At 35.9% G+C, this 19,425-nt stretch overlaps 1 protein-coding gene across 2 annotated transcripts in view; it reads right to left on the bottom strand.

Annotated features, from left to right (window-relative positions):
- The window catches only part of ABCA10 (ATP binding cassette subfamily A member 10), a 51,261-nt gene extending 35,189 nt beyond the window's left edge, over nt 1–16,072 (bottom strand). The window contains exons 1-8 of one of the 2 annotated variants that reach the window (XM_039859307.1): nt 13,052–16,072; nt 11,980–12,121; nt 10,525–10,729; nt 8,248–8,412; nt 7,809–7,912; nt 5,476–5,702; nt 813–954; nt 414–599 (exon numbers count right to left, since the gene is read on the bottom strand). In XM_039859307.1, coding sequence (XP_039715241.1) covers nt 414–599; nt 813–954; nt 5,476–5,702; nt 7,809–7,912; nt 8,248–8,412; nt 10,525–10,729; nt 11,980–12,075 — 1,125 coding nt within the window. In that variant the 5' untranslated portion in view covers nt 12,076–12,121; nt 13,052–16,072. The remainder of the gene's footprint in view (nt 1–413; nt 600–812; nt 955–5,475; nt 5,703–7,808; nt 7,913–8,247; nt 8,413–10,524; nt 10,730–11,979; nt 12,122–13,051) is intronic. The other variant, XM_039859308.1, reaches the window with a different exon arrangement.
- Nucleotides 16,073–19,425: the final 3,353 nt, after the last annotated feature.

Here is a 19,425-nt window from a genome sequence, read left to right as displayed (position 1 = left end):
GTGAGCTCTGCTGACATCCCCATTCTTCAGATGAAGAAGTGAGGCCACAAAAGTCGTGACTTGCTCAAGGTCACCTGGCTGGTAAATGGCAGAGGTGAGACTGACTCATGCCATCTATAACCTCCACATTTTACTTATAACCTCTACATTTTACTGCCTCTTGAAATGGGATCATAAACCAGATATTTCTAAGTGGTCAGATAATGGGCGATTATTTTTCTTCTTTAAATTTTATAAGATTTTACAAATGACATATCTGTTTTATTACTTTGATAAGATTTTTTTGTCCATTCAGCTTTTCAACAGCGAAATTTCTTAAACTACAGCGTAACTGGTCATTAAGTTTCATGAAACACTAAATTAAGAGTTTTGAAAATGTTGTAAATAAAATCATGAAATCGTTGTGTTCTAACCTGGGCCATTCCAGCAGAGAAGGCAAAAGGGCTAAAAAGACCTAAAATCCATTCCAAAGATGAAGGAAGTTGTTGATATAAGGCAGTGAATCCCAGACACCCCCAAAATACAGTGAATAGAAACCCAACCAAACCGGTTAGGACAGGTTTCTTTATCAACACACTCAGGAGGAAAGCCAATGCTACCTGAAAGAAGAAAGAGGAATTTCAATTGGTATATTTTTTCCTTTGAGAATCATAAATAGCAACAGTCATCAATTTCTCACATTGTCAAAAGCTTCTTCAAAGCATATGGAAAACAGGATACAAAGTTAGTGACCATACCAATGGAGGAAGCATTATTCGCTCATATATCTGAAACCTGAAACAGATTAAGAGATACATGTTTTGCCAACTCACCAAAGATAGGCCATATAGGATAAAGAGTGTGAATATCACCATGAAGCCAGTAATTACTATAATTTGGATAGATGTTATGACCAGAGCCATAAAAATTGACATAGCAAAGATGAAGCCAGCATATATCAATCCCCAGGAGAGCCTATGGTAGAAATGAAATGTTAATTCAAAATGTCATACACACACACACACACACACACACACAAATGTTTGGATAGGTAATATGCAAAACAGTTAAGAATGTAAGTTCTGAAAGCAAACATATTAGGGTCAAATTTACTATAAAATTGTGGCTATGCACATTCTAGCTGTGAGGTCATGGTCAAGTTACTTATCCTTTCTCACCCTCATCTGTAAAATGAGGTTAGTCATGGTAGCTATCTCATGGTTGTTCTAAGGATTAAATGAGATAATGCACATAAAGACATTAGCTTAGCCATTATTACAATTATCTTTCCAAATGTAAAATGAATTTTAAAATTAACATTGGATATAATCTTATTATTTTAGTTAAGTGACCATCAATGAAAAAGTAGTAATCTCACCTTGTGTAATAAATAAATGTAAGTTGCTTTTATTGTAGTAATCTCACCTTGTGTAGTAAATAAATGTAAGTTGCTTTTACTACTCCTGTGTAGTAAATAAATGTAAGTTGCTTTTATTGCCACAAATAAATAGCATTTTCATGAGTCCTGTAACAGTAAAGCTAAGTGATTACAGTTTTCCTATCTCTTTCATGCTTTCCTTACTTAATTTGACATTTTAAAAATCTTTTACTAATTCAAATACCGAATAATCTATTCAGTTGGTTTTTGAAGATAGGGTAAATCTTTCATCTATGAAAAATACTGACTCCTAATAGTTAAAGATATTTTTTGAGAGAGCTGGCCATAGATTGAGTAGGGAGAGTATGGAATATTAAGATTTAAGAAGAAAGGAAATAAGAAAAAAATGCCCATCTTTTATGTTCAATGAATTAATAAGAACATCAGACATAGATAATTTCCAATGGAAGCATAAAAGCATAAACCAAATCAAATACAATTATTTTCTATAATCCATGCTTCTGTCACTTATACACTGCTGGTGGGAATATAAAATGGTATGTCTACTCTGGAAAACAGTTCAGCAGTTTCTTATAAAACTAAACCACCATACAGTCTAGCAATCATGTCATCGGACATTTTTCCCAGAGAAATAAAAATTTATGTTCATATAAATACCCAAACATGAAAGTTTATAGCAGCTTTATCTGTAACACCTAAAAACTGGAAACAACTCATATCTCCTTGGGTTGAAGGGTTAAAAAACTGAGGTGCACCCATACCATGGACTAGTACTCAGCAATAAAAAGGAACAAACTGTTAATAAATGCAACAACTTGGATGAAGTGCCAGGGAACTATGCTGAGTGGGGGAAAAAAAACAACCCCAAAAGGTTACGTACTATATATGATTGCATTTATATACCATTTTTATAAAATGTCTAAATTATAGAAAAGGTGAACAGATTCATGGTTCCCAGGGGTTAGGGATGGGGAACAGGGAAAGAAGCGTTGAATGTGGCGATAGAACTATTCCGTATCTTAACTGTATCAGTGTCAATAGTGTGATGTGATATCATATGAACATTTTTCAAGACGTTATCACTGGGGGAAATTGGGTAAAGTATACAGAGAATCTCTCTAAGTATTTCTTACAACTAAACATGAATCTACTCAAAATAATGTTTTATTAAAAAATTATACTTCCTTGTATAACTAAGACTAAACGATGTTTAAAAAGGAGAGAATGACATATATTCTGTCTATGAAGATACAACTACAAAAAAATGGGGAATTTAAGGAGAGCATAAGGAAAAAAGTATTTTAACTGCTGTCAGTTATCATATTGAAGTAATATTATTAGTACTGTTAGACTTTGTATGTATATTTCTGGATAAAACAAATGAATAATTAGAAATATTCTGATAGTCTCTGTATTTCTCCTAGAGAACGAGAATTCTCAGTGTGTGCAAAAGGAGATACAGTTGTAATATGGGAGAGGTTAAGTAAAAGCCCTAATGTACTACATGAATTTATACTTATGAGTATAAACTCGTAAGACATTTATCTTTAATGTATGTATGTTATTTATAAAGTGCAGCACATATGTCATTATTCTATCTCTGTCAGCTGAAAAAGACTAGAAACAATGACCAATGCAATACTAAAGAATATTTCTAGCATACAATGGTCTTTTCCCAATGAAATAGAACTAGAGTATCTTGTCAGACAAAAATAGCAAAGAACCTACCCTCTCCTCCCCACTTCAAAAAAAAAAAAAAACAACACTTAGAATCTCATCAAAAGGAATCAGAAATCAACCTTAAGTGGCTTCTTTTGGCCAAAAATGGGACAATTTAAATTTCAATAATAATAATTACAGTGGATTGAAACCTATTAGACATGTTAAGTTAAGGTCCATGAGTTTATAACTGTATTTAAGGAACTGGTCATTTTTGGAGTATGTTAGGAAAACAATTATCTTGAAGACTAATAAAGAGGAAAAAAATCAAGTAAAAAATTCTGGTTTTAACCATTTGTTTTATTTCTAGTTTTTTCTATTCCACCCTCTTAAAAAATATTAGCCCCAGTGGGAGTTAATCCTGGTTCATGAATACTTAAATCAAATCATCTCAATTAAAAGGATAATTATGATTCGTAGAGCTAATATTACTAGACTTTCATATGAGAGAAATGTACAGTTGAAAAAGATTATTATAAATAGTTTTCATGATCTATTCAAAGGTTTTATATAAGAAATTACCCTCAAGATTCTTTGGGAATTCTGCATTCTTGAGCCCTATTTGGGTTACGTAGATTACAGCAAAATTTGTGCCTGCTAAAGAAAGAAGTGGAAGAGGGTAAAATATTCAATAACTGTGGGGGCTTTGTAAGAAACGTACCAGTTTTAACTCAATACCTGGGATGCCTACACCTGGTAATGGGGTTCTCTTGGAAGTTAACTTGTCAAAACCATGCTTTTGTGCACATTATTTCAGTTTAAAAATTTATTGTGTTTTAAAATTGCCTTGTGTTTGAAGAGAAAGAGGGGTAAAGAGCGTACATGCACATTCTCCCCAGTAACTGATGCAATATCAACTAATTTTTTAAAAATCTCTGGCCAATGCAAACCCTGCTACCTTGGACAGTGCTCTATCAGGAAAACTTTCTGCTGTGTTGTACCTCAGTTTGGGGCACTTACAAAATTGGATCCAAATGTAATGTTTACCTCAAAAACAGTAAGGACAATACGGTGTGTGTTACTGTCAGCTCATTTCACCAACAGCTTTTTCTATCAGGGGAAACTATCCCCTTATCACTAATTTTATTTTATTAATATTTCCAAGTTATGTAGCACAGTGGCTAAAAAAATGGGGTTTTCCTGGGCAAATAATCTGTCTGTGCCTCTGTTGTCTTACCTGTAAACTGAGAATAACAGCACTATGGGCTGAGTGACCCCTTGCATATAGCAAGTTCAATGTTCACTATTTTTACTGTTGCTACAGTAAACTACCCCAAAGTCTATGGGGAAAAGGACAACAGATAAATGGATACGACAATGGAGAGAGAGAAATAGTGAGTGAGCAAGAGAGAGATTGACCTGTTTTACTTGTACTTTAAGGGAACCGGGCACTCTCTGTGCTAGGAGTTGAAACACATTATCTCATTTAATCCTTAATCCCACCCAGAGAACATCTAGATTGACTAACTACAAGAACTGGCTTCAATAATATTGTGACAAATTAGTTTACTGTTTGAACTTTTCACTCCCTTCTCCCCCCTTCTCTTCCATGAGGGGAGTATAATCCCCACACCGCTATCTTGGGCTTGGCTGTCTGACTTGCTTTGGCTTCATGGTGGGCAGAATGTACTGCTTTGCCCTTTGACTTGGGGTTGGTCCACATCGATTGCTTTCACCAATGGGATTTTATCAGACATGGCATGAGCATGAGCCTGAAATGTGCTTGTGCAGCAAGATTTGCCCTCTTGCACTTGTGACTCAATGAGAAGAACATGCCCAGAGAGCTTGCTGATCCAAGGAGATCAGCAGACACACGGGACTGACGTGGCTTCAAATGGATATGAGCCCAGCTAAGCCTAGACTAGATCTGCCAAACTCCACCCAATGCCACCGATAAATGAGGAAGAATAAACAATTTTTGTTTGAGGTCACTGGGTTTGGGGGTGTTTTTTATGCAGCATTTTTCTGGCAATAGTTAACTGATACAGGCATCATTTTTTTTTCTTCTCCCATTCAGGGAAGCATAAGCACAATCTTTACTTATTTCCTACTGCCAGCATTTTAAAATCTAATACAGGTAAGCTAATTAAATTGAATGCATGTGGAGGAGTGGGGAGGGAGGAGGTAGACAGGGGACAAAGAAGAGAAAGAAAGAAAAAAGAAGAAAAAAGAAAAAAAAAGGAAGAAAAAAATTTAAATAATTTCTTCAATTAAAATAAATAATTAATTAATTTTTAAAAATGTAAATGTTCATCACAAAAAAAATTGAATGCATGCAAGAAAATCTTGTGAATTAATCTAATTTCCTTTATAATACAATGAGCTTCTCTATTAATTCAAGTGTGATATGATACACAGGTAAAGTAAACTTAACTTACCAGAATGCTGACTCTCGGAGACCCATCACCATCATCAGTTTCTTAAATTGTTTTCTTTCTTTTGTAACATTTAATGATGCAAAATATATAAAAGGGGAGAAATAAACTATACAAATAAAAATAAACCATTCATTTACAGTTTCTCCCCTAGAAATGAAAGGTAGCGTCCTCATATTTATTCCAATAACTGATGTCAGTTCCTCCATCACAGAATGATTTGTTGTGACCTAAATTGGGATGTTAACAAAAAAAGTTTATGATGTTAACCATAGAAAAAATATATTAGAAAACCATACTTTTTGTTCCTTTTCATTTTCAATATTTACATAGTTCCATTATTTTAAAATATGGTGAACTATTATCAGAACAATTTTGATGGCCTTTGGTATTAACTGACATTAAATACGAGTCATTTGATAAATTACTGGGGGTCTAGCACACAAAATATTCTGTGATAGGTGATGGAGAGAGCAGCAATACACACAGAAACATTTCTTACTTTCATGGAGTTTTACATTTTGTGGTAGAGCTAGAGGAGGAAGGAGAGACATTAAACAATTCATTGCACTAGCAGCTGTTTGATTATAATTGAGCAATTGCACTAAAGGAGAAGTAGAGAGTGCTAACAAAGCAAAATCAGGGAAGACTTCCCTGTAGAAATGACATTTATACTGTCACAGCTGAAGGCTGTGATCTCACCTAAACGAAGATTATGTGGGAGGAACTGAGGATGGAGAAGAAAACTCTGGGCAGAGCGAACAGCACGTGCAAAGGAAAAAAAGGAGGACAGTATATTATAGGCACAGAAAAGAGGTCCCTGAGCAAAGATAGATAGATAGATGATAGGTAGGTAGGTGGGTAGGTAGGTAGGTAGGTAGGTAGATAGATAGATAGACGGACAGACAGACAGACAGACAGACAGATGATAGATTGATATAGTATAGATGAAACTGGAGAAATAAACTACTTCCATGGTACAGGCTAGAGATAATGGCTTGGACTAGTGCTGGTGGCAGTGTTAATGAGGAGTACATAGATTTGAGCTTAGAATTAACAAGGCCAGATGAGAGATAGAATGTAATGAGTGAGGCAGAGAAAATTATCTCTGATGATTCCCCAGTTTCTATTTGGGCCACTAGGTGGGTGGCTTTGGCATTTACCAACAAAGAGAAAAAATTTTAACTTAGTCACATTTAGAGGAAAACACCAATATTGTTTTAAATATATTAGTTTTAATTGCTTATGAAGGCATCAAAGTAGAGATATCCAGTAAACGATCAGATACATGGGACCATAGCAGAGGTCAGTGAACTGTGGTCCATAGACCAAATCTGATCGATCCCCTGTTTTTGTAATAAAATTTTATTGGGGCACAGTCACACTCATTTGTTTATGTATTGTCTAATGGCTGTTTTCGAGGTACAATGGCAAAGTTAAATAGTTGCCGTAGAGATGGTTTGCCCCTCCCCTACCCCAGAGCCTAAAATATTCATTATGTGGCCTTTGCTGATCTATAAGTTAAAGTAGAATTCTTGGAGTTAATCAGCTTTAAATTATAATTAACATAGAAATAAATGACATTGTCTAAAGGATGGAGAAAGATGCCTAGGATAGAACCTTGTGGAATTACAGATTTAAAGAAGTGGGAGTATAAAGTTGGAAAAACTGGCAAGAAGACTGGGAAGAAATGGATAGAAATGTGAAGAAAAATGAAGTGAATGTTGTTATTTAGTTAAAAAATCAAGTAAGACAAGGAGTGAAAAAGGTCAGTTGTTCATTGACATGAGATGTTGTTATTGACCTTAGAAGAAGCCATTTTGGTGGTGTGGTGAGGACGAAAATCATGTTGAGTAGGGTTGGGTCTAAGTGAAGACAACTCTTTCAAGAAGTTTAGCTGTTAAGGGAACGGAGCTAGAGTATCTGGGGAGGAAATGTGGATAAGGGAAGGTCTTGATAATAGGAGAAGCAATTCACAACTTTTAAGTCCTGAAGAGAAGTATCTAGTTGAAAGGGGGAAGTGGAAGGAAGAGGAAACAGAAGGGAAAATCCGTGGTGCAGCTAACCTGGTAAGGGTGGAAGAGTTGGGATCCGGCCTGTGAACTGAGGAAAATCATTGGGATGAGAGAAGGGACAAGATGGGTGTCGTGCATAGGTGGCCTGCAGCTTTACAGGAATTGTGTTGTGAAGTCAGGGGATATCCTCACCTGACAGCTTCTAATTTCTCTCAGGAGAGGCAAAGTATCATCTCCTAAGAGCGTTGGGCAGGGTGGAGGATGAGGTAGAGAATGGAAAAGAGGGATAAATAAAATAGATGTTTGAAATCGGGCACTTACTTCTATAATCGCAGCATTAATTGCAGCTTGAAAAGCCGCAAACCCTCTTTGCCAGTATGTTGTCAAGGAACAATAAATTCCATCTTGCAGAGCCCAACAGTGTTCTTTAAGGAAGAAAAATATGCCCATAATTATGCAATGGAATCTATTAATGGAATTAAAACCTTAACTTTGGCTCTCAAGTAAAATATCTCAAGTAATATCTCAGAGCCTATGATCACACAATCTAGAGCACTTTTAAACCACTCAGCAAAACTGGAAGAAAGATTATTACTGAATGGTTGCCAAAATAATGAGACTCATCGTATAGTACAGACTGATCAAGTTCAGGAATAAAAAGTACATTACTTCTTTTCTTGACTTTATTAATTTTTCTATCAGTCATTCCCAACTGGGGATTTGGTAGCAAACAGATTGGAATCAATTCTTAAGTATTTACCTGAGTATTGAAAGTGTTCTTTTATCATTTGGATTCTGTATTCCCAACTGAGCTTCAGCTTATATGAGAAAGTATTATTAAACACAATCCCCACCATGTCAAAGTGGCTTTGTGGAAGTACTGTATCCATGGTTTCCTCATCAGGAGTCCCAATAATTGTCCTTCCTGCCATGGATGAAAAACATAAATGATAAACTTGTTACAAAACCAAACTGCAATTGTTTACGTTTTCCATAAAATTATTGATGTCACAGACCATCCTTAAATAGGTACCTCTAAGGTAAGGGCTGAAACTCTTTTCTATTGTCTTAAGTTCAATGTAAATATGTGCAAACATGTGAATGATATAGTAAGGTCTATATATGTGACCATGTGTATGTATGTGTACATATCACTCTTAAAAAGACACAAATACATTTACATGGGAGATATGGTACTAATCATACGAGTCTGTATTGATTAGGTTTTTTTTTAGGGTGGCTAGTACCTTGGTGATTAAAATAATTAAAAATTTAAAAGAAAAGTATTTAAAATAATCAATAGATATGCTTGAGAATTTGTTTTCCCTACCAAGATCATAAATTGATTTCTATCATAGGAAACTAGTTTGCTGATAGAAGCAAGCTGCATGCAAAGAATCAGAATACAAAAATATTTAGAAGTAGATGGACCTAGAGAGTATAATTATGCTAAGTGAAATAAGTCAGACAGAAAAAGACAAATACCATGATTTCACTTATTCGTGGAATCTAAAAAAATGAACAAACAAAATAAACTCATAGATACAGAGAACAAATTTATGGTTGCCAGATAGGAGAGGGGTCTGGCGGGGAAGGGTGAAAAGGGGAAGAAATTAAGATGTACAAATCACCAGTTATAAAAACAATCATGGGGATGCAAAGTACAGCATAGCGAATACAGTCAATAATATTGTAAAAACTATGTATGGTGTCAGATGGGTACTAGAATGATCGGGGTGATCACTTCATAAGTTACATAAATGTCTATTGCTATATTGTATACCTGAAAATAATATAATATTGTATGTCAACTGTAATTTAAAATTTAAAAATAAATTTTTAAACCAAAAAAATCTGAAGTTACAGCCCACCTACAGATTTTTTGGAATTGATAACACTAAGAATCATAATATACATAATAGACAAGTTTACAGTTTGCAGAAGTAATCCAACCGATAGGTGGTTAATAAAACCATTACTTATGGAAGCTTTGGAAAGCTCTAAAGTCTAACTTACGGACTCCTTTTTTTGAATACTTTCTTATATTTTCATGGATTATGTTGTAAAAGAAATTATTAATTTTAACGCACTTAATTTTAATCTCACTTAGGGCGATATCTACAAAAAGAAAAAGGTATTGATTTTTACAGTGTGGCCATATCTTTCAAAACTACTCATTCTTCACAGAGTAAGGCTGTGAAATTTTTAGGGGGCAATGCTGATTTCACTGATTTTCTCCAGCGGTATACAAATCCTGCCAAAGTCAGATCTCACATGACAACTTGGGGCGAATAGCAAGACTTAGATAAACACAGAACGAAATGGCGAGAGAGGAGCTGTGATTGGGATAGGCTGGCACGGTAGTAGGAATGGGGTGTTTGTGCAAGAAAAGGATTGATTCCAGTGAGCAATGAGACTCTAAGGTTGAAAGCAGCAGGGCGCTAGCACTGTACAAGCAGGGAGACTAGGTCCTGAGGCTTTTGCATATGCTTCCTGAGTTAAAAAGAGATGAGGTAGGTGACCAAATGGAGGAAGCACGAAGAGCCAGAGCAGCGTAGGATCAACACTGTCAAGCAGACCACGCGGCCAGTGACGGTAAGGGAGGCAGGCAGGAGTCAGAGTTCCAGAAGCAGGAACGAGGAATCACCGAACAGGAGAGGGGGACACCAGGAATAAAAAGTGAAATCAGCTAGAAAAGGGTCAAACCATTTTTTCTTACTCCAAACTTACCTTATGGAGTACACATCATACTCCCAATAATAATGACTCATAACAGCATGCGTTTCAAGGATGAGAGGAGTGAATGGTGTGTATGCTGTTTAAAAAGCCCCCAATTAAGTCTTTTGCATCTTATCTACCTACCCTCACCTGTAGCTCCACGCCAACCCCTGCAATGCATACAGAATGAGGATTCTTGCTGCAGGAAAGAATCACTGACCCCATAGGCTGGGTAAATAAACTCCATTTGCAAAACAAACTTCAAATTAAACATGTGTATGTTGCATAATAATGAAACATTAGTCATTGAACAACAAACCTTTCATACAGGAAGCCAAAGCCATCTTATCCATTATCCTCTGTGTCATGTTAGTGACTGGGGTATATGCCACCACTAGATCAGAGTCATTAAATTGATCCGCACGTCCCAGGACATGAGGAGGATGCTCAGGGAAATGGACAGCACTGAAGAATTCCGAAAAGATGCAGAGAGACAGCCCCAGAAGCAATGCTACTGTCCACTCCTCCAGTGCACAAAAGAAACATGAGCCAAGTTAAAATGTGGTCCAGAACCGTGAGAAATATTCAAATACACCTGAGGACAGGAAGTACTGACATTGAGCATGGCTTCATTTCACTCTCCATTTTTTCCTTTCCCAATCACTATCCTTTAAAGAAAATACCATTTCAAAAATGTATAACTTTGATATAATGTCAAATATGTTCACTGGTCTTAACCCAATAATAGAGCACCCCTAACAGTAGGGACCGCTATTGACTAGGTGACCTTATTTATGTGATGTAATATAAGTTCACAGCACCACATGATATTCTTGCCATAAATGTTTAAACTGAAGTTAATCACATTTTTAGATCTAACTTTCTGTTTCCCAGAAATGTAGATGATAAAAAAAATGAGTTAAATGACGGCATGAATTACAATCGGCTAAATATAGAACATGGATATTCGACAAGATAACTGCTTCATCAACATAAAAACTAAAACAATAGAATTGAATTGCTTCAAGAGCTCTTGTAGAGAATGAAAAAAAATGATGTGAACTCTGCTAGCTCCCACTGAAACATTACTCACTATTTTTAAACAGAATGCAGTCTCTATGTGGCCAAGGCAACCCCAGATACGTCTCATGTTAACATACAGCAAATCTCTTCGTCCTAATGTCAATGTCCTTATACTAGAAACTCAACAGAATGCAAATATATTGACAAGCAGTGATCTGGCTCCATGAAACCATTCTATGTTTACAAAAAGTAGAGCCTTGAAAAAAGACCCTATAAAGTTCCCTAATTTTTGCTCAGATTTCTTTCCAGTACACTGCCAATTAACAGAATCTTAACCAAGATGTCCTTAGTAGAGTGTTAATGGCTTATTCATTTTAAAATTTTTTTCATTTTGTGTAGCTTATTTTCTTTTTCCCCTAACACCAAAGTTAGCCCAGGATAAATCAGAATGACTCCACAAGATTCAAGTGGATCAATTATTTGGAAAATGGCTAGTTTAACTTAATAAAATGTTACTTTATTTTTCAGGAGCTGTCATGTGACTCCTTCAGTTAATTTCACCCTTTGCCATACATATTATTCTATTCTGCAATATATCTTATTCTGCAACATTTGCAAAATATTATATTGAGAACTCTAAAACAACTAGCCCATAGAATTTGTGAACCTAAAAAAGCAGTAAAAGTAGCATAATACTAAGTGATAGATTATCATTCACTAAATATGGAAAAATATATGTTGTGAACCATACCAATAAGCTCTCTCTTTTCAGTCTCCATTTTTTAAGAAAATTCTTGTACAGAAGGGCCTGAGTTTGTTGGAACACACTTCTTTCTTTTTTAATCATTTTGCCTTGTTCACTGAAAGAGAGGGTAAATGTCGTACAACAGCAACTAGGAGAGACAAAGATAAAAAAAAAAAAGTCCAGTTACAAAAAAACTTCTGAACACTTTGAAAACATAGTTAAGGATGCACTAATTTAATGCCTAATTTGACATCATACAGGGTTTTTGTTTTTGTTTTAATAGCATAAAGTATTAATGAGTGTAAAATACCCTGCCAGCTGGTCTATACCCTGCCAGCTGGTCTATCTCTCCGGGCTCTCACCGCTGAGAGAGGTGAGGGTAATGGTATGGAGAGTCTTTCCCCTTTTGTCTCAAAAGTCACTTTTTTCTGCCAAATCTTAATATTACAACAATCTAAAGTAAATCAGTGAATAAGGTGTCAGTAACGTTTAGAACCCCTCAAAAAAACTTTTTCCTTCAGTTTTTTTTTTTAAAAAATAACAAGAATAAAACCATCTCAATTTTTTTGGTAAATAAGAGATATGCCCACAAGCAATCTGTACTTTGAATGGCTTGCTTTAATATGTTTATTTAATATCTAGGTAACCAGCAAGTAAAGGAAAGTAGAATAACATTATAGTCATTCTTAGAATCTCAAAGAGCTAATTTTTCTTCTTTAAATTCATGGTCCCTTTTTATGAAGTAAGATATATACAGATGAAAACCAAAACCTTGTTAGCTAGTATGACTACATTAATTGATTCGTAGAATTCAAAAAAGTATACATCTGACCAAAAAAAATAATGTTTATAGACATTTCTGAATCTATCTTCCATTTTGCTATCACATTAAAATAAAAAATAAACTGAGTTTAAAAAAATAAATCACTCATGAGGTTTGTAGTATGAAATATAATAATTTAGAAATATCAGAATATAATAATTTGACAATGTCAATCAAGATGCTTGGCATTGGCTATATACTTTATGCCTTAATTACTTCCATGCAAAGCAAAATGTAAAAGCAAACTTCACTTACTGTCAGGAAAAGAGGAGGAAATTAGAAGCACCTTCGATTCACTGGTCTCTTTTTGTCCAGGAGAACAGATAAGAATCCTTCAAGGACTCTTCTACAAATGTTTGTCTCTCTTAAAATTGTTTTTATTCAGTTTGGCTTCTGAAAACAGGCCATAGTCTCTGTATAAAAAGACTGCCACACATTCTCTGCTTGACAGTTTTTTTTTTTTCCCTATGCCTTTCTTCTTCTCCAGTTACTCTGAAGGGAGTGTGGAGTTATAGATGGTTGGCTAAGTGTGTCACATGATATTTGTTTATTGCTCTATCTTTCTGGCATACTCAAAAAGTGATCTGATTCAAAAAGAAGAAAAAACTCACAGTCCTGGAGAAGTCTATATTAGCTTTTAATGATTAAAAATTTGAGAGACAGGCCAAAATAGAGCAGATTATAAAGAAAGGAAGTTGACAGATAGAGGGAAAATGAGGATCAATCATCTCAGAAATCAGAGTAATTAGATGCTTCATCCAAGGCTTAACTGCACTTCCATTAAATGGCTCCTTGCACTGATTGACTCCTATGTGCTAAAAAGTATGCTAAGAGTTTAAAGTGAATGATCTCATTTAATACTCAAAGCAAGTCTATGAAGCTGGCACAGTATTTACATGCATTTTATAGATTTGAAATGTGAGAGTAAAGGTGTAGTTATCTGCAGATGCTCAAATAAAGGCAAAGCCAACATGTGAGGCCAGAACAGTACCTGGACTCTAAGCCCCCTCACTATTCACCACCCCTATGAAAATTATGCTGATCAGAACAGTGATATGTAATATCCATTTTAATAGTTTAGACTAGATGGGCAAAATTTTTTTCAGCTACAAATAAATTGGACATTCTCAGAATTGTAAATAACCTCTGTTTATCAACCTTGAAAATCTCAATACATGATTTTTACAGTGAAACATTTCTTGAGATGAATACACAGGTTAATAATCATTCATGAAAATGAAAGACAAAGAAAGGGTGAAGCATTCTGAGACTGTTCGAATGATTGCAGTTTTCACTAAGAACATGGAAATAAACATTTCCTCTGACTTTAACTGAATCCCTTCCTTTGTTGTTAGTCACATTTCTCTTATTCTGCCAGGTTTTACGAGAGGTAAGTCCATGAACTAGAAAACACCAGATACTAACTTGGTTCCAATCCCAGACTTTAATGATAATATTTATTTTAATAGGTGAGGAAAAAAACCAACTAAGATCATAATATATACATACACTTTCTTAGTAACCAAATTTAAAAAATTATTTCCATAATTTTAGGGATTTTAATCTTCAATATGGTACATGAAGCTGTTATAGGGTTACGAGTGTAAGACCTACATTTTAAACCTGTATGCCTTGGACAGGTGACATAAAATCCCTAGGCCTCTGTTCCACATTCATAACAGAGGTTGGACCTTCTGTGTTCCACAAACTTGTGCTGTTCTGCTACAGGGTCACAATGCGGAAGTCCTCCAAACTTGGATTTATGGGGGGCCGTGCAATATAATGCCAACCCAGCCCTCTTCATCACACTTTTTATAGATCTCTTGTAATTCTTCCTTGGTCTCTTAGGTCCTTAACCCTGCTTCTTCACTTTTGCTTTCAGCCGACAAATGTACTTGTTTTATTGAAAAATCAGAGACTGTTTGGTGGCAACTTCCCTCCATGCCTCCAGTTAGTGCTAACTGCCCAGGGGAAACTCAGTCAATCCTTTCCAAACTCAACCCCACTGAACGATCTCTCAATCCAGTGTCATGACCTACTCTAAAACCTGGCTCATCTTCTCACATCCACTGCCCAGACTCCCATGGTATTAGTTTCTCATGGCTCTTGTAACAAGGGAGCGCAAACTGGGTGTATTAGAAGAACAGAAATTCATTCCCTCACAGTTCCAAGGGCTAGAAGTCCGAAATCAAGATGTCAACAGGGCCGTGCTTCCTCCTAGCTTCTGGTGGTTGCCAGCCATCATTCCCATTCCTTGACTGGCTGCTGTATAACTCCTCTGCCTCCCTCATCACTCAGCATTCCCTCTGCGTGTGTCTGTTTCTGCCCCTCTTCTTACAAGGACACCAGTCATCCTGGTTTCAGGGCTCACCCTACTGCAGTAGGATCTTATCTTAACTTACATAATAATCTATAAAGGCCCTGTTTCCAAGTAAGGTCACATTCACAGGTGCTAGGAGTTGGGACTTCGACACATCTTTCTGAGGGATACAATTTAAGCCACATCAACCACACACACAGTTCACAGTCAGCACCTCAGTGTTCACATCCAATGGCTATTCAGTTTTCCTTACCCTTGCATCCAGTCCAAGGAAATCAAGCTCTCAAAACCTGCCAACGACTGACATTTGATATCAACATTTCGGTAGCTCTCATTTTTTTTAAAGCCTCTCTAGAAACTCAATGATATAATTTACTATTTTCTCTCGTGACTTCTCTGCTTCTAAAAGTCCTCATTTTAGGTCCCGTGGCACTTTTTATTTAAAATTATAACCTTTCTATTAAAAAATACATCCATTCTCTCAGTTTCATTTCAGATCTTTTTCTATCTATGCCCTCTATTAAGTCTTTCTATTGAGAATCCATCTATTCATTTTCAACATGTCTAATCTCAAGTTTATAATTTATCTTCCTAATATACTTAGTTTACTTGATCTTCTCTTTTCTCTCAATAGACACTGGCTCAAAATTTTAGTATTTGTTGCTGTTATTGTTTAATCTCTCCCCTTCAAAATTAATATCAACTTAATTACCAAGCTCTATTGGCTTTTAGGGCTTATAAATCTCCAGAGAGAACATGATTTTTATTTGTCTTATTTGATTAGTTCTTTTCCTGAACTGTAGGCCTGGATGGAAAGAACTAGTTCTCTTCTCACATTCATTTTTACACTAAAAAGCTACCTTCTTGGATCTTCTGTTGTAGGTTCATCAGTTTTAAGGTCTTTAGATAATCATTTTGTATCCCAGGTTTATTTTTTACATAAAGAAAAATAATTCAAATTCATTTAGAAAAGTAACTGTATGTTTAATTTTCTTTCTCTCTTGTTCCCTGGTATGGATCATATAATTTGTGTTATTATTGACCTTTCAAAAGAACAGCTTTAGCTTTAATAATTGAATCTATTATTTTATCTTCACTCAGTAATTTTTGCTATTTTTATGATCTCCTCTACTTTCATTTTTATTATGAAATATCTCAAACCTATAGATAAAGAGAGGAATGTAACCAAATTTCGTGTTATCCAAACTTTTAAAAAGGTTAACATTTTGCCACATTTCTTGAGTTAAAGGAAAAAAAAATTACATATGTTTATAGTGACCTTTGTAAGCCCTCCTCAGTCTTAGACCTATTCCTCCATCCCAGATCATCTTGTCCTACTGGTTTTTCTTTATTAGTTATATAGGAAATCCTAAACAGAATATAGCATTTTTAGTTTTAAATTACAAAAAAGGTATAATACTTTATATTTCATTCTGCAATTTGTCTTTTTCACTTGATATTTTACTTATATTTTATATACCCATGTTGATGCACGTAGATGTTGTTAATGTTTTAACTTTCTAAAAAGTGAAGGAAATAGATTTTATTTAGAACTTACCTAGTGCTGGTTACTGAGGCTGTGCAGTTTTTCATTCTCATAAACGGCTGTCGTCATATCCCACACCTGCCTCCCTCTGCGTCTGTGTGAGAACTTCTTTATGGTGGTGGTGAAGAGTGCAGAGAGCACACCCCACAGTGTGCAGTAACGTTAAGTAATTTCTGTTTACATTTATTTTTCACCAAAAGTATTACAACTTATCTAATACATGGATCGAAATGATACTATAATTCAGTACACCTATAAATTGAAACTCTCGTGGAGATTACACAGAATATTTGAGATATAAGTGAAAGCGCTACAATGCTGAGGCATTGATGGTGGGACATCTATCTAGTCATGTGTCAGCATTTAACCATCTTAGGTTGGGTTGTTATGTAGATTTATACGTTATACTATCTCAATCTACCCTCAGCATGACTTAAAAGGATTTCTGCAAAAGGGTGGGTATTGGCAATTATTCTAGTAATGCACATAGACATTTCTTTGTCCTGAGGCATTTACAGCCTCAGCTTTATTAAGTTGTCAACTGTTCAAAAGTTTTTAAATCTAGATTTTAACAGACATCATATGAAAGTTCCCATTTCCCTAACTCCTTGCAAACACTTTCCACTATAAGAATTATCCAAATTTTAAAAATTGTATATGAAATAATTGTTGGTTCACAAACTCCTGAGTTCTGTGGATGAAATCTTAAAGTGGACTTGGTATGTGGAGGGCGAAGAGGACTGAAGGAAGAAGCAGACCACTGAGGACTGGATGGTGGTGGCTTGGAGAAACAAGGTAAGTTACTTACGAGGCTAGTCCTGGGTGATCTCAAGACGAGTAGATCTCTGCACCCACCAGTTTATGCAGAGGCCTCAACTGGGTTGTCACGATACCGTCCAGATGGTCTCAATGACACATTGCTCTCTCGAGGCTGCGTCCTTGACAATGGCTCCCACTGTGGGAATGGTGGGTGACTCTACCTTCCAAGGACAGGTCCAGCTCAGGGGGTCGACCAGCAGTCACATCCTCTTGATGACTTCCTCCAACAATATCTGATTTTTGCATCTATTAAGAGAATCTGCTTCTGCAGCACACTGAATTTTCCTTCCTCTAATATGATGAAGCTGTTTGTTTGGGTCACTTTTATGACCTTCAATAAAACATATATTTTATTGCTTCTCAGCCTTTTGGCTAAGATCAAGTGTAAACATATGTTTTACCCAAAAAGTCTTCCATGTCTTTTGCAGGAGTTATTGCTACATAGTGTGGAGTTTCCATTACTAACTTAATAGGTTCTGTTTTTTAACATATTTTTTAATTAACTATTGCTTGTATACAGCAGCAGTATTAATTTTGCATATGAATTTGAACTTTGCTAAACTCTCTATTCTAATTATAATTTTAAAAATTTTCTAAACAAATGTTTATCTACAAATAGTGATAGTTTATGACTTCTGTTTTCTAACAATTCTTACTACTCTCTGAAGTTGAAGTCCTAGGATTAAACCTAACTTGCTCCTGATGTAGTTCAACTCTGTTCTTCTTTATAGCATCCTGTTTCTTTTCACGGTGGTGCATTAATTACATCTTTTTTTAGTTAGGATTTCTTTATACAGTTTCCCTTTCCTCTAAATTGCCTTTTTTTCTGTTTGTTTTGGTCATTTATTTTAAAAGCACACAGCTAAATTATGCTCAGATTCCTAACCTACAGAAACAGAGTTGGTTAAAGTTGCTAAGTTTGGGGGTGATTTATTATGCAGCAATAGATACCTAAAACATTCATCTATTTCTCTGTTATCTCTCGATATACTATAAGCCTTTTACACTCAAGACTCTGTATTGTCTACCTTACCTAATATTTGGCCCATTGCAGGAATTTAAAAACAAAAGAAAATGTTAAATTTAATCACTGACTGACTGACAACTAACTGTGTAACTGAAGTTCAGTCTAATCTGGGGGCAGTTCACTCAGACCATGCTCACTCCCCCAACACACACCCATGCACCTCAGAATGTAAAACTTCCAGCCACACTAAAACCATCTTCTAAATCAGGACTCTGCACATTTGTCTTTTCTAATTTAAACGACTGCATAGCTTTAGAATGGGAATCAGGTAGGATCAAAGTCTGTACCCAAGGAAACATTTCCTTCCTTAGGCCTTTCACGACTTTTGTCTGGACCTCCCAGGTTGCACTTTCTTCATGATCTTTTCAAAGCAAGAGATTCAGATACACATTTAAGTTTGAGAATCACTGTTTAGCTAATGCCAGTTCTCATTCTGTAACTGACCACTTTTGACATTCTCTTCAGTTGACTTGGCAGAAAGACAATCATGGAACGTGGGCTCCCAGCCACCTTTGGTCATACACACCTACACGTGTGTGTGGAGATGTGAACACCCCCAGAGAGGTCTACCTATCATACATACTGCTCTCACCTAGTGAATTCAGTATTTTACAAGTGCCATGGGACAGAAGCCAGATCCCACAAAAAGGCTAAGCAGCCCTCTATGCAAGGGAGAGAGGAAGAGTACAAGCTGGTAGAGTCACTCTGCCTGGGTTCAAATCCTAGCTCGCTATGGTTGTATCTTTACTAACAATGATACCCAACGCCTTTCCCGAAGGTTTTAACATCTCTGTCCATCGCCCTCCCAATTCTTCCAATTATCAACAAAATTTCCTTTCAGGATGAAAGATGAGCACAGAGGATTCCCTGCCTACCTTCTGGAGAGTACCTGAAAATTTTCAGATTTCGTGGCTCCT

The sequence above is a fragment of the Pteropus medius genome, unplaced genomic scaffold, assembly GCF_902729225.1.
Source record: "Pteropus medius unplaced genomic scaffold, Ma_sr-lr_union100, whole genome shotgun sequence".
Taxonomy (NCBI): Eukaryota; Metazoa; Chordata; class Mammalia; order Chiroptera; family Pteropodidae; genus Pteropus; species Pteropus medius.
Note: the sequence above shows the minus strand (reverse complement) of the source record. Positions and strands in the feature narration are given on the sequence as shown.